We start from the raw sequence: 24987 nt of genomic DNA, 5'->3' as shown, positions 1-24987 counted from the left end.
TCCAGGGCGGGGTCTGCAAGCCTTCTTCCCTGTGATTGTTCGAAAATTTTCATCAGGATTCGGAATTTCTTCACCATGCCTGTCATGGGAACTGCTTTCTTTGCTCCTTGCCCTTATTAGTTATGTCATGAATACACACTGGTTTGCCCATAAACTCAGAAAAATTAAGACTTCTAGGGCATTTTCTGCATCACAGCGATGTTCAAAGGTCACAAAACTTTACCCACTAGACAGGTTGGTGCCTGGGCACACTTATGCAGTACAGATGAGGCCAAATGGGATAAATATATAATAATCTCACCTGAAAACAAATTGTAGTGACAAACACCAATATTATTATGAGGACTTTTATTTTGAAATTCCCATCGGAAGTGAAATGCTGGTTCGTAATAATTTCCTGCTTCACGCTGCGCGCTGTTGCCCGAGCGGTAGGTCACGTTTCACTTAGTGCGACGTAAAAAAAAAAAAACTTAAACCCGAAGCTTGGGAACAAGAAGGAAAAATGTAAGTAGCAACTCATTAAAATAAAATAAAACATGTTATATCACTTGTGTTTTAAGTACAGACTATAATAAACCCGAGCTGCAGAATTGTAAATATTAGATAACTGTTGCCGCTTAGGCCTTGTTGTGCACAATTGGTTTCTTGGCTTTTTTTTCTTAGCGTCACACTTCGTCCATGTGTTGTTTAACGCGGCTTTTTCTTGGAATTAAACGTCTGTGTTTCATGAATGTTCGCCTAAATAAAGTATTACACACCAATCTGCTATTAAATTAAGTTGATTGTCCTTAAGTGAAATGAATGTTATCGCAGCATCAGTTAACCTCGGATTCACGCTCAACGGACATTATTTAAAGCTGTAAAAAGCGTCGTGTTTGTGGTGTGGGATATTTAAGCATTTGGAAGGTTCCTGTCCAAATATATTTTCTGCATTTCCTTCTTCTGCACTGAAACTGGATAGTAGTGCCATTGCCATGTCTACACATTTCTTATAATGTTAAATTCACATTTCTGCTTAATAATATAGATGCATATCATATGTTCAAGTTGACTTGCACTGTTTTCTTTATTAATGCATATTATTGTATGCATATAATTTCAAACTAAATCAGTCTTCTTGGTGCAGTCTTGTCATTTTGCAAGTTATACCATACAACATTCAAATCTTATCTGCTGTAGTAACTTTAATGCCTTGCATTATAGTGTTTATACTCTTCCACCATTCTTTCTGGCCTTGTCATCAATTTGCATTTCCTAACTGCTCAGAATGCTTTAAACATAAGCTAGTCTCGCATAGCCACACCTTGCTCCATAGCAGCTTTCTTTGGCCAATGTACATGTAAGCAACCAATCCCAGTTATTGTTCAGCGTCATGTTTAGGGGTGTAAAAATGTGACGTTGATGTTCATGCAATAACAGACCTGCTTGCATCTAATAAATGATTCATTCAAGAATGTTGTGCAAATTTACTGACTTTGTTCTGAGAATTTCAAATCAGGCTTGGAAAATAATACTCTTCCCATATCCCATCGTCAAACAAGTTAAAATATCTCTCTTCTTTCCAACTAAGCACCTCAAATTCTTGGACATCTTTTAAATGGTCTATGCCGTGAAATTCACTCATTGTCACAGTTGTAAACATGAAGGCTTTCTTCTTCCTTGAGGGAGTTTGGCGTCACAATGGCTTTGTTTCCAGGCAGTCCATTAATGAACGCGACACACAAGTCTTTGACGACTTTGAAACTCCCAAAGTGTTTCCCTTTTTGTGTGACTGATACATCAGTGGAGCCAACAATCCCTGGGCATGATGACTGAGACTACATGCAGACCCACTTGCACAATGGACTCTTTCCATTTTTCACGTTTGGAATGTGGAGGTTTTCAGCGGCCTTGGTTCCAGAAGCACTTTTCCTTTAGGGATTTTTTTTAAAGTCTTTGTTAACTGTATTTGTGACGTTCTTCAACTCGAAAATAAAAAAATTATCAATCTCCAGTGGGTGCTATGCAGTGTTATATGCCTGGTACTGTATTGCTTTTTATAATTGGGTCATTGACGAATAAGGTTTTTAAAAGTGTAAAAAAAAAAAAAAAAAAAAAAAACATAATGGAGATATAATTAATTTTGAAGTTTTATTAAGTGTTAACAATGAGATTATGTGGTTTTTATAATCAATTAACACTGCTTTTGTCTTTTTTTTTTTTTTTTTACAAGAAATTTGCCACCAAAAAAGTCATTCGGTTTTACTGAATTTTGGTTATACCAAATGACGATATTTTCAAACAATGCTAACAGGCTGATATCTGGCTAGCAAAAGGACAATCAAACATTTTTATATTTAGTACAAGTTTTTAAAATATTACAACATTTTCCATGTTTTATAGCGGTCGTACCGAATGACCTGATGTTTCATGCGTATGAGCAAGTGAAAACATTAATTTTTCAAATAGTTAAAAGAGAGTTCGGTACTTTGCTTCATGACCATGTGGTTCTTTGCAGGTGTCTGAATCATGTCACATCCAGTCACATGATATTGACCGCATGACTTGATCCAAAATGGTCCCTTTATATTGGTTACTCCGAATGACATAAATGAAATTCATTTTTCCAGACATTCTTTCTCATAACAAAACAATGACTTCTACACATAATTTTAATACTATTTTGCACTATGTTGATATATGACGTTATAAAATCATGCCAGAATAAAAAATATATACATTTATTACATTTTAAGATATTTTAATCACAAATGAAATGGCTGTATTGGCCTTTGGATGGTTAAACCAAATGACACTTCAAAATCTTTAAAATACCTTTATATGTAAGAAAATATATTTAAAACCTATAAAAGAGATCTAGTTGTACTACCTTATATACTTTGGATGTCACATCTTTGTTTTTTATTATTATTATTAAGGCCTTTGGACAAAAAAAGGACCCGTCACGTCATTGACCCAATTATGATTATTTTTTAGTTATGAAATTTCTATTAAACATTGCATTTTGGACTAGTTTGGTTTAAATGCTGTTCTTAGTAATTTGGTGTTCGTAACCAATTACACTTTCTCAGAATGTCATTTCAGCTTTCCGAAAACGATATTATCCAAAAACAGCAATGACAAACTTTTGCATCATTTGTTTCCTTCTGAATAAAATAACAAAAATAAGTAGCTTGTCAAGTGTGACAACATTGTATGTTTTTCTGATTTCTGCCATTTTGATATAGTCTTTTCCATTATGACCACCACAGTTTCAATTCAGTTAATGTGTGAAAAATTTCACTTTTCTTCGGATGAAGATAAAAATCTTGTTCAGATAACCCTGTGCTCTCTTTGCACCCTTCACTTGAGCCCGACTATTTGCTTGTCTGTTGTCAAGACGTCTTGCCAAATTATTTTTGCAGTTAAGCACTAAAGTTGATTACCTTTATTTCGGTTAGTTTTTTATTCATTGATTTCAGTTATGTAGTTTTCTGTCATACAGTACAACTTAAACACATGAACACTATCTCTCTTTGGTTCTCTCCTAACCAAGAAACTGCAATCCTTTCCCCTGTCTTTTCCATACACATTTAAGGATTTAAATTTGATCCAGACTGCTTTGTATGGATTTGTGGAGCTCATTGTCTTGTTCTCCTATGCCACTGCTAACCATTTCGTGAGCATGTTAGAAATCTTTGCTCCATTGTGTTTCTGCAGACCTGATTCATTCTGGAGGAGCTTCTTTTCTCGATCCAGGCTTAAGTTGACGGATTGTTTTTCTGGGGACTTTTTGATTCGCTTTGTTCTTCTCCTTTTCCACTCGTCCAAAGCGCCGTCATTTCAAAGCCATGTCCCAGAAACTGACCGGTGATGATGCTCAGAAAGGTTTTGCTGTAGGCCGCGGGCTTTTGGCTGCCGCTGAGACTTTGAACTTTAGTATGGGCGACACTCACTCGGACCCCTACGGCTCGTCTTCCCAATCACATAGTGGCATGTCTGGCCTGGGTGGAGGGGAGGGAAAAGACCACGACTCTCAGCTGCACCGCCGAGCGGGCAGCCACATTAGCCATACCATAAAACTGTTTGCCAGCCTAGGTCTGTCGCCGACTGATCTGGACGCACTGGCGCAGGTTCCAGAGGAGAACATCAGCGTGGAGACCTTGCCCCATCTTATAATGCAACTTAAGAACCGCAAGATGGTATCCGGCCGCCGCATTGCTGGTGATCCATCGAATCTTTCTTCAGAGACTTCATACAGAGGTGGCCGAGACGATTGGGGCGACATGCAGGGCGGACGTTTGGACCGTTCCAGTGGGCAGGCTCAAAGCCGCTCACAAGGTGACTTCGGTTATACTTCCATGCAAGAAACATCTGGTCGAGGGTACGACATGTTAGATTACAGGAGCGGTAGCGGCAGAGACCGCCAATATTCTGAGCTTTCCCGTGACTCCTACCGCAGCCTCGGCATGTCAACGTCTTCAGCATCTGACGACCTGTTCATGCAGAGAAGAATGGGCACCCCGTCTCAGAGAAAAGTGCAGGATTTCTTGGGAGTCATGCCCCTCATGTTTCCCCATGTATGCTCCCTTTGTGATTTTGATGTTCACTCTGTCATGGTGAGTAATTCAAGCAGCTTGCCTCCTGCACACACACTTCCTCTTCTTGAGTCCTGCTTGTTCAGTAGACCATCTTTAAACATCATTTGTTGCATTTAAATCAGCAACTCTTAGTTTTGCTCAGTATCAAATTTGTGTAAGAAAATGGCCCTAAATCTCATTGGATGTCTGTAGTATTCACTGTATTTCTGACTTGTTCTTTATGTTTGGTTCCAGTTAGGACAGTTAGTATCCAGAACTCATTTCAGATTCATTACAGTAATCATTTGTAGATTGCATTCATAGTCAGGAAAGGGTAGCTTGTTGAGTTAGCTTTGATCCAGTATGTCAAGGCTTTGAATTTCTTTAGATTTCACAGCCATGTTTTTTAATGTATTAAGGATATTTTTTCACCCTCCCCTGTGTTTGTAAAGGAATGGACTCAACACACCACTGGGATTCGTCACTCTGAAAACCGCAAACTCCTTCTGCAAATGTAAGTGGACTGAAAACTATGGAAGCTTGTTTCCACCACAGAAATTTAAAAAAAAGAGAATTACGATTCTTTCTCACAATTCTGACTTTTTTCTCAAAATTGCAATTCTGAGAAAAGTCATCTCCCATTCACCACTATAGAAGCTTACCCAACTATGAAAACTTCTGCTCTTAAGAACCCCGGAAATGTGAAAAGGGGCCATAAAGCTAATGAATCTTTTTAAAATGCTGCGTGAACTCAACCAATCCCACCACCAAAAGTTCTGAACTTCCTAGCGAGCAGGTACTTTCAGATGGGGGAATTTTTACCCAGAACTTCATTTAGATCCTGGTTCCTGCGGTCGAAACACACTACCCCAAAGTTCCTGGGGAAAGTTCCTGTGGTAGAAACGCAGCTTATGATGAACCTTTTTAGGTGTTTAAATGTAGTCTTTATTCTATTTCTAACCTGAAGTTACAGTTAAAAAGCAAAAATGAAGATCATGACTAATTTGATTAAATGTAACCTCACAGATAATTATCATAGTGCATTAAAAATGTGCTATATAGGATCTCTAGACTTGGTTGCTAATTTGTGCTGTTGCAGTCTTTGAATTTGTTATTCAAGTGTTCAACATTTAGATCTCTGCTGTTCAAAAACTAAAAACTCCTTCCTGTTGTTTTACAGGTACCCGGACTGGGATCCTCAAATGCCCTCTAATCGCATGTATGCTATTTTTTTTTTTTTAAATACTGCTTTCATAAGTATGATACATCCTGCTTTCTACAAGCGTCTATATAGACATGCATATTAAAAATGAATTATTCTCAGGTCAACATCCCTTTCCCTGGACACAAAGAGTCGTTCAGATGGATTGCTGGGAGCAGCTCCAATTGGTGGTGGTCTACAGAGAACAGGGATGAGCTCTAACTGGGGTAATAAATCTGTGAGAGGATATAGTTTGGTCTGGTATCTTTCTATAAGTTGATGTTTTTGTTGAATTAGTAATCCACTTTCATGAGACTGCTGGATGAACACTTCCTGTGGGTTTCACTAGTGATTTAGTCAATTCTTTGGTTAAAGGTGCACTAAGTAATATTTTCCTATGTAAAGGTTTTACCCCTAAAGCAATAAATAAGTCAAATATGATTTAAAAAAGATCAGAATTATCCAAATTTCTGTAAATCCAAATTTATCCAAGTTTCTGTAATCTTAAATGGTGCTCTGAGTTCACAAAAAACATGGACAGGTAATTTTAAGATGACAAACACTTTTCTTGTCACTTTGCAACATCGAACTGAATTGAGCTGAATAATGTCACCATAGTCTTTTTAGAGCTGTTTTACAGGTGAAATTATTCATTTCATAATTGAAGAATTTTGCACCATTAACACTGTGATGTTTCCAGTTTCTTACTGTGAAGCTGCTTAATTTAAATCAGTCACACAATTTTTAAACAACTTTTTTAGGGTCTGATTCCAGTATGGGAATGACAAGTAAAAGGACGTCATATTCAGCGGCACCCAAGGTAATAATGCACTAAAAGTGATCTGTTTTTGTTAAAATTGGTCCAACAGTTCTGTTGCATTGAATATATTAGTATATTTTATATAATCAGTATGTCCTTTTCAGTATAGAGTCTTTTGTTTGAGTGGATGGATATATCTTGGTGCTTGCACTTATGAATATTTTTATTTTAGATAAGAAGTAGAGTGGTCGTGGCAAAATACGAAAGAAAACCAATGTCAACAAACAGCCTGTTTGCCTTGGCAAAACCCTTTGGCACCATCGTCCCAATTAAACTTATTGGCTTTATCTATACAGAAAAGTGGAAGGCCGGGCAGAGACATTAGGCCTCTGAAGAGAGGAGTCAGCCAGGTGGTGTTTTTCTTCAATTTACCACGGGACAGCGACAAGAAAATGGAGCTCCTCACAATAGCTCGTAGATTTGGCACTGTTGAGAAACATCTCTTTTTAAATGATGCAGTAAGTTATATATGCAGCAATTTCCAGAACATACTTGACATACTTGATTTTTGACAGAGCTCAGTTCTGATTCCCCCCTTGACCTTTTTTAAAACAGGCATTTGTTCAAATGAGCAAGGCTGAGGATGCAGAGATGTTGGTGAAGTACTACACTGTCAACCCTTTGACTATCGGTGGAAGATCCATTCGACTGAACATCTGCACGAAGTATAAGACTCTAACGTAAGTTGTCCTTTCTGTCCAGAGAAACTAATGATATCTTTAGAAAGAAAACAAAACCAAATGTGCTATACATGTTGATGTTCCAGGGTCCCACCTGGAAAGGGTGACCAAGGAAGGGAAGAACCTACCCGTAAGCGCAGCAGTAGCAGCAGCTCCACCAGCAGAACTGGTGATAAACCATCAAAGAATCAAAGGTCCTCTACTTCCAAAGCCAAAGAGAGCTCTGATGAGAAAGAAGAGGAACCAAAGCCTGAGGAAGCAGAGGCCCTGGGTGACGGGTCAGGAGATGAAGCTGTTATGGAAGCACGTGATGGAGACAAAAAAGTTTTTGATGAAGATCCATCTCCAGATGATGTTGACCTATCCTGTGATCCAGAGCAAACCAGTGAACAAGCACCAGATATTGATGATTCCAACATAGAGGATGAGGAGGACCCTGAAGCACAGCAAGCCAGAGATCCCTCCAGCGACGAGACCACAGAGAACCAAAAAGACTCTGGTGAAAAACAGGAAGAGACTCAGCCGGAGGAACCTGCAACATCTGAGGCTGAGCAGGAGAACACAGATGAGCTTCCTAAAGACCTCGAGGAACAGAATGATGACCAACCTGAAGATGAGGGTGCTGAAGAGGACGATGAAGAGCAGGCAAGAGCTTTTGCACATTATCTGAAAGGCCACTGCGCAATCCTTTCTGAAAACTGAAAGTTCACTGAAAAATTTAAATGATAATTTACTCACCCTCATGATAGCAGAGGATACTTTAAAGAATGTGCATGTGGATCTTTTCCACACAACGAAAGCATACAGTGACCAGAGGCTGTCAAACTCCAAAAAGCATAAATTTGACAGTTTTTCAGTAAAATGACATTTGAGACTTTTGAAGCTGTACAATTGTATGAACCACTTTTCTGGTGCTCTTTTGTCCTCTTTGGAGCTACTTCTAACTACTTCTTTAATATAAATTGCATGTTCACTATCTTGACATGCCGTTCTGTTGACTGTCTGTGTCTGCTTCTAGGACAGTCAAAAAACTGACTTTCCTGAGAACATGGATGAGTTTGTTACTCTGGATGAGCTAGCGGAGGAGGAGGACGGCGAGAGACAAGACTCAAAGTCCAAAGCTAAAAGCACATCAGGTAACACCCTTGATGTCAATGGCTTTAGCAGTGATCCTTCTTTGGATTGAGTCGACAGTGTTAAATAATAATAATAATAATAATAATAAAAGGTTATAGTCTTATCGTTGTTGATAAACTACAATACTCTCTGGCTTTTCCCCCCCAAAATCAGTCCAGTTAATAATGCCTTATTTCATTTTGTATGTTTCAGGAAGCTCCAGGAATAGTGGAGTAAGTCACTTATTTCTTGGGCACTTTAGAATGTATTAAAGTAGTTTGCAACTTATGTCTGTGCATTGATTTTATTGATTGTATTTAATATTAATGTGTGTTTTGGAATTGTAGGGATTTAGAGTTGTGAATGTCGTTGGGTTTAAACGTGGCTACGGTTATCTAGATGAAATCCTTACTCTTGCCAAGCCTTTTGGTAAAGTGGTGCGGCACCTGGTCTTGGACGTGAGGCCTGAGGTAACAGCTCTCAGATATCCTGTGCTTCACTCACAGCAGCTCTACTGTAGCTATGCACACAGATTTCTGATGCTAGACCATTTTTTTTATTTATTGCCATTTGTCCAGTGGAACATATTACCATTTGTCAGTTGTAAATCTCAAAATCTCTCTGTATGATTTATTTTTTCATATGTGTTGTGGTTGTGCTCTGTGTTAGGCCTTTCTAGAGTTCTCCAATGAACAAGAGGCAAGAGCAATGGTTAGTTTCTACAGTGGAAATGTCTTACCATCTGTGTGTGGAAAACCTGTGAAGGTTATTCATTCACACACCTATCCAACCATCCAGGTAAGACTTGGGCTTTTTAACTCGCCATGAATAAAATGTATGTGAATCTAAAAGAAGCAGAATCTAACGCCTATATTTGTGCAACATCTACAGAGTGGCAGAGTTATCTACGTTGGTAAGATTCCATCCTTCAAAGGCTCAGATGCTTCTCTTCTGAAAATCGCAGAACCATTTGGAAAAATCAGAAGATATTTTCTGAATCCATTTCGCAATGAGGTAAATATAAAATGGGACTGTTTCTGTTTGGATTTACAAGGACAAAATAAATGATACTTGTATGTTTGCTCAGTGCTTCATTGAGATGGAAAGAGGGGAAGATGCTGAGAAAATGGCAGAGGCCTACAAGGAAAATCGACCTAAATTTGAAGGCAAACGACTGGTTGTCTACATAAGCAGGAAATATAAGCAGCTCAAACGTGGGTGAGTTGGACATTCAGATTCTTCTTTCTTTTCTTTTTTTTTTTTAATGGGGAAAAAAACGGCTTTCAAAGAATGTTACATGCATCTGTTTGAAAATGTAATCTTCTCACAGAAAAAGACCTCCAACCCCAGAACCCGGGGATAAACGGCCACTCAAGAGAGAACGCTCCAAAGAAGATGAGGCCCAGAGGAACTCCTCTGGCAAAATTAAGGATAAAAAAGAGGAAGAACCTTCTGTCAAGAAGATCAAAGTGGATGAGCCTGTTGCTGATAAAGCTGAGGAGATGGAGAGTCAGGAAGAGAAGGAAAGCCAAAATGTTTCTGCAGAAACTGTTTCAGAGGAAAAGAAAGAGCAAGAGGAAGAACAAAGCAAAGACACATCAGAGCTCCAGAATATAGAGAAGGAACCTGTGAGTGACCTGATTATTGTTCATATCATGAATTGGATGGGGGTAGCATACTTACATTAGTGTACTTGGCAATATGGTGTTTTTTTAACATGAATTCAGCCCAGACGGGTTCCCCAAGCGATAGACAAAGATTGTACCAAATGCTTTCTCACTTGATTTATCCACTGCTTTCCTTTAACCAGGAGCCTGAAGATGAAGAAACTGTTGCTTCTCCACTGTTGTGTCAGAGAAGAGTGTGAAGACTGAGGAAACAAACATTACAGCAGCACCGTCTGAAACAAAGCTTGAAACTAGCCATTCTACTCTAGAGCCATATGATCCTAATGTCCCAGTGGGTAAGATGGCTTTGATTTTTGCTGAGAAATAAGAAGTTTGACATAACGGAGATATTAATTTCACAGCTTACTCTGACCAAGAAGCTGAAGAAAGTTCATTATATATTATAAAAAGTGATGCACCCCAGCTAATGAATGATATTGGCTTCTTTTCATTATTGTCACTTGTGCAGTGTATTCATGATTGTCTCATTAATGAATCTCATTTGACCTGTTTCAGGTGTGGAGTTTGTGAAGATGGGGTACTACTGCAGAGTCTGCTTCCTGTTTTACTCTAATGAGGACACTGCTAAGAAAATTCACTGCAGTAGCCAAGCACACTACGATAAACTTAAGGTGAGATTTTTTTCCCTCGTCTGTCCTTGATCATGTTTTTAGAACAGGATTGAGATCTGATTTATGTATTACATATTGAGACTTCAATTACAACTTTGTTTATAAATAAATATTAGCATAACTATGTTGACGTTGTTGTAGTTCAATATATGTTTTTGAAACAAATGTTTTCTTATCAGAAATATTTGGAAAAGGAGAAAACCAAAGCACAGAGTAACGGGACGAAGAAATGAACCATTGATGCTGGATCTGTTAATATGTCCATTATGTCCCTGTGTTTGTATTTTTTGTGTAAGCTGTTTTGTTCAATTATTTTTCTAAAAAAAATAAAAAAAAATAAAAAGATTAGACTGAGGTATTAATTTTTTTAATGTGGTAATTAAAGCTGGTGTATTTATAAATTTGTAGCTGTTCTGACATAGCAATTTAGATGTGAAGTTTAACACATTTTACACCTAAATTGCTACTACTGTTTTGTTTTTCCTTTCTTTTATTAAATTTTCAGCATTCCTCAGACTGTGTCTGACTGTTTTTAATAATTTTTTCTGTTTATTTTGGATTCTGTGAAAGGAGAAACCTATTCATGGCTCTTTGTTTAATGTAATTAATGTGTACATGTGAATATAAGCCTAAATTAAATCTTTATATCACATAAAGCGATTGCGTCTCTTCAGAAAATTTGGACTAAACCGCTCAATTCATATGGATTCGTTTTATGATCTGTTTAAGAACTTTTTGAAGCGTCAAAATGGTAATTGCAATATATATATATATATAATATATCTCAAATGCATTAATGCTTTAATTTATAGTTGTTATAATGCTTTAATTTATTCTCAAATGCTTTAATTTATAGTTGTCACAGAGAACTCTGTTAGTGTATCATTTACCTGAGATACCTACCTGAGATCAGAATGTGTGAAAGAGTTTGAGCACGTTGTTAAGATATATGTATTGATATATGTATATTTATTCAAAATTAAGAATACTGCATTTTCTTTATGGTTTTGAATACTATGTTTAAATAAAGACATCACAGAGGACCGCTTGAATAACACCTAACTCATCTGTTGAGAGGACCTCCAGGGCGGGGTCTGCAAGCCTTCTTCCCTGTGATTGTTCGAAAATTTTCATCAGGATTCGGAATTTCTTCACCATGCCTGTCATGGGAACTGCTTTCTTTGCTCCTTGCCCTTATTAGTTATGTCATGAATACACACTGGTTTGCCCATAAACTCAGAAAAATTAAGACTTCTAGGGCATTTTCTGCATCACAGCGATGTTCAAAGGTCACAAAACTTTACCCACTAGACAGGTTGGTGCCTGGGCACACTTATGCAGTACAGATGAGGCCAAATGGGATAAATATATAATAATCTCACCTGAAAACAAATTGTAGTGACAAACACCAATATTATTATGAGGACTTTTATTTTGAAATTCCCATCGGAAGTGAAATGCTGGTTCGTAATAATTTCCTGCTTCACGCTGCGCGCTGTTGCCCGAGCGGTAGGTCACGTTTCACTTAGTGCGACGTAAAAAAAAAAAAACTTAAACCCGAAGCTTGGGAACAAGAAGGAAAAATGTAAGTAGCAACTCATTAAAATAAAATAAAACATGTTATATCACTTGTGTTTTAAGTACAGACTATAATAAACCCGAGCTGCAGAATTGTAAATATTAGATAACTGTTGCCGCTTAGGCCTTGTTGTGCACAATTGGTTTCTTGGCTTTTTTTTCTTAGCGTCACACTTCGTCCATGTGTTGTTTAACGCGGCTTTTTCTTGGAATTAAACGTCTGTGTTTCATGAATGTTCGCCTAAATAAAGTATTACACACCAATCTGCTATTAAATTAAGTTGATTGTCCTTAAGTGAAATGAATGTTATCGCAGCATCAGTTAACCTCGGATTCACGCTCAACGGACATTATTTAAAGCTGTAAAAAGCGTCGTGTTTGTGGTGTGGGATATTTAAGCATTTGGAAGGTTCCTGTCCAAATATATTTTCTGCATTTCCTTCTTCTGCACTGAAACTGGATAGTAGTGCCATTGCCATGTCTACACATTTCTTATAATGTTAAATTCACATTTCTGCTTAATAATATAGATGCATATCATATGTTCAAGTTGACTTGCACTGTTTTCTTTATTAATGCATATTATTTCAAACTAAATCAGTCTTCTTGATACAGTCTTGTCATTCTGCAAGTTATGCCATAAAACATTCAAATCTTATCTGCTGTAGTAACTTTAATGCCTTGCATTATAGTGTTTATACTCTTCCACCATTCTTTCTGGCCTTGTCATCAATTTGCATTTTTCAATTTGCATTGCTCAGAATGCTTTAAACATAAGGAAATGTAAGCTACTCTCACATAGCCAAACCTTGGACTCCATAGCAGCTTTCTTTGGCCAATGTACATGTAAGCAACCAATCCCAGTTCGTTTTGTTCAGCGTCATGTTTAGGGGTGTAAAAATGTGACGTTGATGTTCATACAATAACAGACCTGCTTGCATCTAATAAATGATTCATTCAAGAATGTTGTGCAAATTTACTGACTTTGTTCTGATAATTTCAAATCAGGCTTGGAAAATAATACTCTTCCCATATCCCATCGTCAAACAAGTTAAAATATCTCTCTTCTTTCCAACTAAGTGCCTCCAAAATTCTTGGACGTCTTTTAAAGAGTCTATGCCATGAAATTCATACTTTTGAAAATCCAGCGTTTAGTTGATCCAGATAAGCACTCATTGTCACAGTTGTAAACACGAAGGCTTTCTTCTTCCTTGAGGGGGTTTGGCATCACAATGGCTTTGTTTCCATGCAGGCCATTACCGAACGCCACTTTAAAACTCCCAAAGTGTTTCCCTTTTTGTGTGACTGATACATCAGTTTAGCCAACAGTCCCTGGGCATGACGACTGAGACTACATGCAGACCCACTTGCACAATGGACTCTTTCCACTTTTCACGTTTGGAATGTGGAGTTTTTCAGCGGCCTTGTTTCCAGAAGCACTTTTCCTTTAGGGATTTTTTTAAAGTCTTTGTTAACTGTATTTGTGACGTTCTTCAACTCGAAGATAAAAAACATTATGCAACAAAGTTAACAATCTCCAGTGGGTGCTATGCAGTGTTATATGGCTGGAACTGTTTTGCTTTTTATAATTATGATGTAAAAAATACAGTTATTTCTATTAAACTTTGCATTTTGGACTAGTGAGTTCTGAGTTCGGTTTAAATGCTGTTCTTAGTAAATTTCCTGTCCATGTGAAACTTATTCATTCATACATAGTCCATCAAAACGTATGCTTTCTCTGTGATTCAGTTTTTATTTATTTTTTTACATTTTCATTATTTGATAAATAACTAATTGGTATATTTTGGTAAATCTGCATGTTGCTGGCACGGGCTGTATGGTAGCCTGTTTTAGACACTCTTCTCAGAATGTCATTTCAGCTTTCCGAAAACAATATTATCCTAAAACGGTGATGACAAACTTTTGCATCATTTGTTTCCTTCTGAATAAAATAGTTAAAAATGAGTAGCTTGTCAAGTGTGACACCGTTGTCTATATTTTTTCTATTTTCTGCCATTTTTTTATATAGTTTTTTCCATTATGACCACCACAATTTCAAGTCAGAGTTAATGTGTGTAAAAGTTCACTTTTCTTTGGATGAAGATACAAATCTTGTTCAGAAAACCCTGTGCTCTCTTTGCACCCTTCACTTGAGCCCGACTATTGGCTTGTCTGTTGTCAAGACGTCTTGATGCCAAATTATTTTTGCAGTTAGCTTTATTTCGGTTAATTTTTTTGTTCATTGATTTCAGTTTTGTAGTTTTCTGTCATACAGTACAACTTAAACGCATGAACACTATCTCTGGTTCTCTCCTGACCAAGAAACTGCAATCCTTTCCCGTCTTTTCCATTTAAGGATCTAAATTTGATTCAGACTCTTTTTTTCCCCTTCAAAGCTCTATTGAACTTTCCCATTAAAATATACTTATTGCTCTTCATGGTACTTGTAAATCTTCATTTTATGGTCAATTTGGTCAGTGTACCAATCTGTCCGTTTGTACCTTTGTCATTGTAAATAATTTTACTTCTGTTACTTGCATTGTATGGATTTGTGGAGCTCATTGTCTTGCTTTCCTATGCCACTGCTAACCATTTCGTGAGCATGTTAGAAATCTTTGCTCCATTGTGTTTCTGCAGACCTGTTTCATTCTGGAGGAGCTTCTTTTCTCGATCCAGGCTTAAGTTGACGGATTGTTTTTCTGGGGACTTTTTGATTCGCTTTGTTCTTCTCCTTGTCCACTCGTCCAAAGCGCCGTCATTTCAAAGCCATGTCCCAGAAACTGACCGGTGATGATGCTCAGAAAGGTTTTGCTGTAGGCCGCGGGCTTTTGGCTGCCGCTGAGACTTTGAACTTTAGTATGGGCGACACTCACTCGGACCCCTACGGCTCGTCTTCCCAATCACATAGTGGCATGTCTGGCCTGGGTGGAGGGGAGGGAAAAGACCACGACTCTCAGCTGCACCGCCGAGCGGGCAGCCACATTAGCAATACAATGAAACTGTTTGCCAGCCTAGGTCTGTCGCCGACTGATCTGGACGCACTGGCGCAGGTTCCAGAGGAGAACATCAGCGTGGAGACCTTGCCCCATCTTATAATGCAACTTAAGAACCGCAAGATGGTATCCGGCCGCCGCATTGCTGGTGATCCGTCGAATCTTTCTTCAGAGACTTCATACAGAGGTGGCCGAGACGATTGGGGCGACATGCAGGGCGGACGTTTGGACCGTTCCAGTGGGCAGGCTCAAAGCCGCTCACAAGGTGACTTCGGTTATACTTCCATGCAAGAAACATCTGGTCGAGGGTACGACATGTTAGATTACAGGAGCGGTAGCGACAGAGACCGCCAATATTCCGAGCTTTCCCGTGACTCCTACCGCAGCCTCGGCATGTCAACGTCTTCAGCATCTGACGACCTGTTCATGCAGAGAAGAATGGGCACCCCGTCTCAGAGAAAAGTGCAGGATTTCTTGGGAGTCATGCCCCTCATGTTTCCCCATGTATGCTCCCTTTGTGATTTTGATGTTCACTCTGTCATGGTGAGTAATTCAAGCAGCTTGCCTCCTGCACACACACTTCCTCTTCTTGAGTCCTGCTTGTTCAGTAGACCATCTTTAAACATCATTTGTTGCATTTAAATCAGCACCTCTTAGTTTTGCTCAGCATCAAATTTGTATAAGAAAATGGCCCTAAATCTCATTGGATGTCTGTAGTATTCACTGTATTTCTGACTTGTTCTTTATGTTTGGTTCCAGTTAGGACAGTTAGTATCTAGAACTCATTTCAGATTCATTACAGTAATCATTTGTAGATTGCATTCATAGTCAGGAAAGGGTAGCTTGTTGAGTTAGCTTTGATCCAGTATGTCAAGGCTTTGAATTTCTTTAGATTTCACAGCCATGTTTTTTAATGTATTAAGGATATTTTTTCACCCTCCCCTGTGTTTGTAAAGGAATGGACTCAACACACCACTGGGATTCGTCACTCTGAAAACCGCAAACTCCTTCTGCAAATGTAAGTAGACTGAAAACTATGTAAGCTTGTTTCCGCCACGGGAAAAAAAAAAAAAAAAAAAAAAATTTAAAAGAAGACCTATTGCTAGCTGTGTTCGTTTCCATAGCGGTCTAAAGTACCGTGAAGATAGTCTGGTGACGTAGGACTGCATGCGACTTTCCAGTTCCCACTAGATTTCGTACTCCGCATATAAGCTTAATAAAGCCTGAACCTTATCGTCAGTCCATCGGTCGTATTTTTTAAACTCCACTGTTGATTTTAATAGCAAACACCTCTTACTGCTAGCACTGCAACAGACTTTAAAAAACAATGGTTGAAATAAAATGCTGCGTGGAGTCAACCAATCAGCATGTTCACCCCCCAAATCCCACCCCCAAAAGTTCCAGAACTTTGAAAAAGTATTACCCAGCGACCAGGGACTTTCTGAGGGGAATTTTTCACCCGGAACTTCATTTAGACCCTGGTTCCTGCGGTCGAAGCACAAGGAGTACCACCCCAAAGTTCCTAGTTCCTGCAGTGGAAACGCAGCTTATGATGAACCTTTTTAGGTGTTTAAATGTAGACTTTATTCTATTTCTAACCTGAAGTTACAGTTAAAAGCAAAAATGAAGATCATGACTAATTTGATTAAATGTAACCTCACAGATAATTATCATAGTGCATTAAAAATGTGCTATATAGGATCTCTAGACTTGGTTGCTAATTTGTGCTGTTGCAGTCTTTGAATTTGTTATTCAAGTGTTCAACATTTAGATCTCTGCTGTTCAAAAAGTAAAAACTCCTTCCTGTTGTTTTACAGGTACCCGGACTGGGATCCTCAAATGCCCTCTAATCGCATGTATGTTTTTTTTTTTTTTTTTTTTTTTTTTTAATACTGCTTTCATAAGTATGATACATCCTGCTTTCTACAAGCGTCTATATAGACATGCATATTAAAAATGAATTCCTCTCAGGTCGACATCCCTTTCCCTGGACACAAAGAGTCGTTCAGATGGATTGCTGGGAGCAGCTCCAATTGGTGGTGGTCTACAGAGAACAGGGATGAGCTCTAACTGGGGTAATAAATCTGTGAGAGGATATAGTTTGGTCTGCTATCTTTTGATGTTTTTGTTGAATTAGTAATCCACTTTCATGAGACTGCTGGATGAACACTTCCTGTGTCCAATTCTTTGGTTAAAGGTGCACTAAGTAATATTTTCCTATGTAAAGGTTTTACCCCTAAAGCAGTAAGTCAAATATGATTTTAAAAAGATGAAGATTGCACTCACATCAGCAGTATCCTAATAAGTTTCTGTAATCTTTAAAGGTGCACTGTGTTAACAAAAAACTTGTACAGGTAATTTGAAGATGACAAACACTTTTCTTGTGACTTTGCAACATTGACACTGTTATTGAATTAACATCGAACTGAATTGAGCTGAATAATGACACCATAGTCTTTTCAGAGCTGCTTTACTGCTGAAATTATTCATTTCATAATTAAAGAATTTTGCAGCATTAACACTGTTTTTTTTTCCCAGTTTCTTACTGTGAAGCTGCTTAATTTAAATCAGTCACACAATTTTTAAACAACTTTTTTAGGGTCTGATTCCAGTATGGGAATGACAAGTAAAATGACGTCATATTCAGCGGCACCCAAGGTAATAATGCACTAAAAGTGATCTGTTTTTGTTAAAATTGGTCCAACAGTTCTGTTGCATTGAATATATTAGTATATTTTATATAATCAGTATGTCCTTTTCAGTATAGAGTCTTTTGTTTGAGTGGATGGATATATCTTGGTGCTTGCACTCATGAATATTTTTATTTTAGATAAGAAGTAGAGTGGTCGTGGCAAAATACGAAAGAAAACCAATGTCAACAAACAGCCTGTTTGCCTTGGCAAAACCCTTTGGCACCATATGTGAGCATCTAATACTGAAGAACAAGGTAGTGCCTGTACCTGTATGATCAGTTTCAAGATAAAAAGTCAATACAGTATAATTTTTTTCCTCAATTTGGAATATGAATGTCCATAATTAGTATATATTCTCTCTCTCTGTCAAAGGCTTTTCTCGAGCTGCAGACTCATGATGAGGCTTTGGCCATGGCTAATTATTACCAGCGTAAACCAGCCATTTTGCATGGGAAAGAGATACACATTTATTTGTCAAAAGAACTGATGCAAATTGAGGTAAGATGAGGGAAAAAAAAAAAAGTATTTATAAGTTTAATCGGCTCAATTAAGCTTATTTGCTTTATCTATACAGAAAAGTGGAAGGCCGGGCAGAGACGTTAGGCCTCTGAAGAGAGGAGTCAGCCAGGTGGTGTTTTTTTCCAATTTACCACGAGGCAGTGACAAGAAAATGGAGCTCCTCACAATAGCTCGTAGATTTGGCACTGTTGAGAAACATCTCTTTCTAAATGATGAAGTAAGTTATACATGTAACAATTTCCAGAGCATACTTGATATTTGACAGAGCTCAGTTCTGATCCCCCCTTGACCTTTTTAAAACAGGCATTTGTTCAAATGGGCAATGCTGAGGATGCAGAGATGTTGGTGAAGTACTACACTGTAAATCCATTGACTATCAATGGAAGATCCATTCGACTGAACATCTGCACGAAGTATAAAACTCTAACGTAAGTTGTCCTTTCTATCCAGAGAAACTAATTATATCTTTAGAAAGAAAACAAAACCAAATGTGCTATACATGTTGATGTTCCAGGGTCCCACCTGGAAAGGGTGACCAAGGAAGGGAAGAACCTACCCGTAAGCGCAGCAGTAGCAGCAGCTCCACCAGCAGAACTGGTGATAAACCATCAAAGAATCAAAGGTCCTCTACTTCCAAAGCCAAAGAGAGCTCTGATGAGAAAGAAGAGGAACCAAAGCCTGAGGAAGCAGAGGCCCTGGGTGACGGGTCAGGAGATGAAGCTGTTATGGAAGCACGTGATGGAGATGAAGAAGGGTTTGATGAAGATCCATCTCCAGATGATGTTGACCTATCCTGTGATCCAGAGCAAACCAGTGAACAAGCACCAGATATTGATGATTCCAACATAGAGGATGAGGAGGACCCTGAAGCACAGCAAGCCAGAGATCCCTCCAGCGACGAGACCACAGAGAACCAGAAAGACTCTGGTGAAAAACAGGAAGAGACTCAGCCGGAGGAACCTGCAACATCTGAGGCTGAGCAGGAGAACACAGATGAGCTTCCTAAAGACCTCGAGGAACAGAATGATGACCAACCTGAAGATGAGGGTGCTGAAGAGGACGATGAAGAGCAGGCAAGAGCTTTTGCACATTATCTGAAAGGCCACTGCGCAATCCTTTCTGAAAACTGATAGTTCACTGAAAAATTCAAATGATAATTTACTTACCCTCATGATAACAGAAGATATTTTAAAGAATGTGCATGTGGATCTTTTCCACACAATGAAAGCATACAGTGACCAGAGGCTGTCAAACTCCAAAAAGGACCAAAAAGTGCACCGTAAAAAATCACCTTAAATTTATGGTAAAAAACTGTCCACTGTGGTTGCCAGAAATTCAGTGTAAAAACTGACAATGTTTCTGGTTTTACAGGATGTCATATTGGTGCCTGTATATTACATTAAGTGATATATCAATATAACAATCTTCTAGAACTACTAAAATCTGCCTTTACCTTACCATGTCATGTAGGGGCCTCTAGGAATGTCCTTTTACTGGTTTTCACCATAAATTAAATGGGAATTCATAGTATTTACAGTAAAATTGACATGATAATCCATTTAGTTTTTTTTTTTTTTTTTTTTTTTTTCTTAAACCATTTAAATAATATATGTAAATAACATTGTTCTGACCACTTTTCTGGTGCTCTTTTGTCCTCTTTGGAGCTACTTCTAACTACTCCTTTAATATAAATTGCATGTTCACTATCTTGACATGCCGTTCTGTTGACTGTCTGTGTCTGCTTCTAGGACAGTCAAAATGAAAATGACTTTCCTGAGAACATGGATGAGTTTGTTACTCTGGATGAGCTAGCGGAGGAGGAGGAGGGCGAGAGACAAGACTCAAAGTCCAAAGCTAAAAGCACATCAGGTAACACCCTTGAACAATGTCAATGGCTTTAGCAGTGATCCTTCTTTGGATTGAGTCGACAAAGTCAATACTCTCTATCTTTTTCCCCACAAAGTCAGTCCATTTAATAATGCCTTATTTCATCTTGTATGTTTCAGGAAGCTCCAATGACAGTGGAGTAAGTCACTTATTTCTTGGGCATTTTAGAATGCATTAAAATAGTTTACAACTAATGTCTGTGCATTGATTGTATTTAATATTAATGTGTGTTTTGGAATCGTAGGGACTGAGAGTTGTGAATGTCGTTGGGTTTAAACGTGGCTACGGTTATCTAGATGAAGTCCTTAATCTTGCCAAGCCATTTGGTAAAGTGGTGCGGCACCTGGTCTTGGACGTGAGGCCTGAGGTAACAGCTCTCAGATATCCTGTGCTTCACTCACAGCAGCTCTACTGTAGCTATGCACACAGATTTCTGATGCTAGACCATTTATTAATGTATTTATAAATGTTTATTATCCACTGACAAGCTGTATTTATGAATTTATTGCCATTTGTCCAGTGGTCCATATTACGGTGTCAGTTGTAAATCAAATTCTCAGAGATGTTTGTGGTTGTGCTCTGTGTTAGGCCTTTCTGGAGTTCTCCAATGAACAAGAGGCAAGAGCAATGGTTAGTTTCTACAGTGGAAATGTCTTACCATCTGTGTGTGGAAAACCTGTTAAGGTTTTTCATTCACACACCTATGCAACCATCCAGGTAATACTTGGGCTTTTTAACTCGCCATGAATAAAATTTATGTTAATCTAAAAGAAGCAGAATCTAACGCCTATATTTGTGCAACATCTACAGAGTGGCAGAGTTATCTACGTTGGTAATGTTCCACCCTTCAAAGGCTCAGATGCTTCTCTTCTGAAAATCGCAGAACCATTTGGAAAAATCAGAAGATATTTTCTGAATCCATTGCGCAATGAGGTAAATATAAAATGGGACTGTTTCTGTTTGGATTTACAAGGACAAAATAAATGATACTTGTATGTTTGCTCAGTGCTTCATTGAGATGGAAAGAGGGGAAGATGCTGAGAAAATGGCAGAGGCCTACAAGGAAAATCGACCTAAATTTGAAGGCAAACGACTGGTTGTCTACATAAGCAGGAAATATAAGCAGCTCAAACGTGGGTGAGTTGGACATTCAGATTATTATTATTTTTATTTTTTTTAATGGGAAAAATAAAAAAAATGGCTTTCCAATGAATGTTACACAGCTGTTTGACAATATTATAATCTCACAGACAAAGACCTCCAACCCCAGAACCCGGGGATAAACGGCCACTCAAGAGAGAACGCTCCGGAGAGGATGAGGCCCAGAGGAACTCCTCTGGCAAAAGTAAGGATAAAAAAGAGGAAGAACCTTCTGTCAAGAAGATCAAAGTGGATGAGCCTGTTGCTGATAAAGCTGAGGAGATGGAGAGTCAGGAAGAGAAGGAAAGCCAAAATGTTTCAGCAGAAACCGTTCCTGAAGAAAAGCAAGAGCAAGAGGAGGAACAAAGCAAAGACACATCAGAGCTCCAGAATATAGAGAAGGAACCTGTGAGTGACCTGATTATTTTTGTTCATATCATGAACTGGATGGGGGTAGCATACTTACATTAGTGTTGTTAGCAAGCAATATGGTGGTGGTTAAAACAAGACTGCTACCCAAATATCATCAGAATATCAGAATTTTCCCAAATTACTTCGACTACTGATTCTTCTTTATCGTCAGTAGAAAAGAAAGATATAAGTGCATTAAAAGTTCAAACTTCAGAGATCTGACACAAAGTAATACGTACACCAGCGTCTGAATTCGCTCACTTGATTTTGCTCCCTCCTTAATATATGTTACATAGCAAACAGTGAATAAGTAATAACTTTCGCTCAGCTCTTCTACGTGTTTATGAAAATTGTGATTTGCGACATGGTTGCGCTACAAGCGGAAGCTCTGAACCACAGCGAGAGGAATGTGGAGAAACTTCATGGGAGAAACAAACTTATAAATTAATTTGATATTCTTCAAAGTAGTCTACTAGTGTTTTAGAACTTGTCACTCTTGTTACATTATGACAAACGACATGGTAGGTTGTTTTTAAAGACTCAAAGTGAATTCAGCCCAGACGGGTTCCCCAAGCGATAGACAAAGATTGTACCAAATGCTTTCTCACTTGATTTATCCACTGCTTTCCTTTAACCAGAAGCCTGAAGATGAAGAAACTGTTGCTTCTCCCACTGTTGTGTCAGAGAAGAGTGTGAAGACTGAGGAAACAAACATTACAGCAGCACCGTCTGAAACAAAGCTTGAAACTAGCCATTCTACTCTAGAGCCATATGATCCTAATGTCCCAGTGGGTAAGATGGCTTTGATTTTTGCTGAGAAATAAGACGTTTGACATAACGGAGATATTAATTTCACAGCTTACTCTGTCCAAGAAGCTGAAGAAAGTTCATAACAGATTTTAAGTTTGGCTTGCTATAAAGTTCTTTAAACCAAACCATAAATGTATTATAAAAGCGATGCACCCCGACTAAGGAAATGTTTCATTATTTCATGACTTGTGCAGTGTATTCATGATTGTCTCATTAATGAATCTCATTTGACCTGTTTCAGGTGTGGAGTTTGTGAAGATGGGGTACTACTGCAGAGTCTGCTTCTGTTTTACTCTAATGAGGACACTGCTAAGAAAATTCACTGCAGTAGCCAAGCACACTACGATAAACTTAAGGTGAGATTTTTTTTTCCCTCGTCTGTCCTTGATGATGATGTCAGAACAGGATGTATTTATGTATTACATATTAAGGCTTACAACTTTTTTTTATTAGTATATTTTAGCATTACTATGTTGACATTTTTGTTGTTCAATATGTTTTTGAAACAAATGTTGTTTTCTTCTTATCAGAAATATTTGGAAAAGGAGAAAGCCAAAGCACAGAGTAACGGGACGAAGAAATGAACCATTGACGCTGGAACATCTGTTAATATGTCCATTATTTCCCTGTGTTTGCGTTTTCTTGTGTTTAGCTCTTTTTGTTCAGTATGTTTAAGTTTTTTCTAAAAAAAAAAAAAAAAAAAGGTTAGATTGAGGTATTGCTTCTTTTAATGTAGTAATGAAAGCTGGTTTATTCATAAGAAATTCCTTGCTTGTTCTGACATAGCGATTTAGATGTGAAGTTTAACACATTTTATGCCTTAATTGCTACTACTGTTTTTGTTTTGTTTTTTCTTTTATTAAACGGTCAGCATTCCTCATACTCTGCCTGACTGTTTTTAATCATTTTTCTGTTTATTTTATATTCTGCAAAATGAGAATCTATTCATTGCCCCTTGTTTAATGTAATAAATCAGTCTTAACCAGCGTTTTACCGTAAACCTGAGTGAATGTCCGCTACATGGTCTCAGAAGACTTGGAATGTAGTGCAGAAAAAATGTGGACTATCTTTATGAAGCCTTTCCAATGGTTAAAGAAAATGTAATTTTTGATTTAATGGAACGGAACTTCAATATACAAACAGGGCTGAAACCTTTTGATGAGCGGTATTGACAAATTTCATGATTTGATTCATGAGCTTGCAATTCAATCTGGGTGAATTTTGATTCAATATCTTAATTTGATATACATGGATAATTTCTCAAGGAAAAAAACTAATGTTGTAAACTACACAGGGACAGAACCCTGTCAGTTGGTACATTATTAAAGGTTATTTAACTGATTTGTATACAATTACATATGAGGTCATTTTATAATAACGTTATAATAAAATTTAGCCTAATGGTATTACAGTAAAAAAATATAATGAATGTGTAATATAGTGCCTTTTTTTGCGCAAAATACTCCTCTAGGGTACGTTTTTCTCGCTAACTATAGTTATGGAATGACTTTTCTGAGGTAGATGTAACCTTACACCTTGTTTAAGCCGTTTTATCCGTAGTTAAAACGCCGATTGAGCGATTTATGAGTCATGATACATTTCAGTAAGTTGTGCTAGCTTCAACATATGTTCTGATGTTAATTCATGTTTATTTTGTACTGTAACTAGTAGTAAAGATGAAGAGACGATCACGTGCGTTACCGCTTCTTGAACTCGAGGCGCTACCGTTAACCGTCACGCCACTTTAAGAGCGCCAAAACGGTACTTATTTGAATTTCGTAATAAAACTTACACAATTTAAAGTTTGAGACTGTTTCATATCGAAAGTAACCTGCTCTGTCTTTTCTTTCAGCGCATTGTCGTGTTTTTTTTTTTTTTTTTCATGAGAATATGGACTGATATCAGTACGTCAATTGCGTTATTCTCACGCTGAATGCGTGATTACACAATTACATTGTGTAATGAATAAATTCGAGAAGTAGTTTGCATTAGTATAATATTAATGTCGGTCGTTTAGCATTTTATAGTTGCGTAGATCTTACCTCGCATTCTTCAAGCGTTAATAAGCCACCCTAGAATTCCCGCTCAGCTTCTTTGAACAGTTAAACCCCGCCTCCATAGATTAGATAGCCTTGATTGGCTATCTCAAACAATCTGACTTTGACGAGTGCTCCAGATGGCCAGTCCGAGTGATCCAGTGAGGACTGAAATATTATGCAGCGGATCTCTGATGCATTTCCAGGAGTTCTTATGAAAATAATATAAAGGAAATTATATAGGC

General features: G+C 38.0%; 1 protein-coding gene and 1 pseudogene across 1 annotated transcript; both read left to right on the top strand.

The window, feature by feature from the left end:
* Positions 1-371: 371 nt before the first annotated feature.
* LOC127494312 (matrin-3-like) lies at positions 372-11023 on the top strand (annotated as a pseudogene).
* LOC127494309 (matrin-3-like) lies at positions 374-23693 on the top strand. Its single transcript, XM_051860084.1, is given in 22 exon segments — positions 374-504; positions 14891-15789; positions 16203-16264; positions 17064-17102; positions 17218-17321; positions 17846-17904; positions 18077-18193; positions 18312-18437; positions 18514-18675; positions 18762-18886; positions 18973-19531; positions 20207-20327; positions 20465-20484; positions 20590-20712; positions 20934-21062; positions 21156-21278; positions 21352-21482; positions 21596-21893; positions 22535-22688; positions 22948-22989; positions 22992-23062; positions 23237-23693. Coding segments are annotated over 21 exon segments (3387 nt in total). The 5' UTR covers positions 374-504; positions 14891-15021; the 3' UTR covers positions 23291-23693.
* The last annotated feature ends 1294 nt before the right edge of the window (positions 23694-24987 follow it).

The sequence above is a fragment of the Ctenopharyngodon idella genome, chromosome 14 (genome assembly GCF_019924925.1).
Source record: "Ctenopharyngodon idella isolate HZGC_01 chromosome 14, HZGC01, whole genome shotgun sequence".
Lineage (NCBI taxonomy): Eukaryota > Metazoa > Chordata > Actinopteri > Cypriniformes > Xenocyprididae > Ctenopharyngodon > Ctenopharyngodon idella.
The sequence above is the reverse complement of the archived record's forward strand: the minus strand, read 5'-3'. Positions and strand labels throughout refer to the sequence as shown.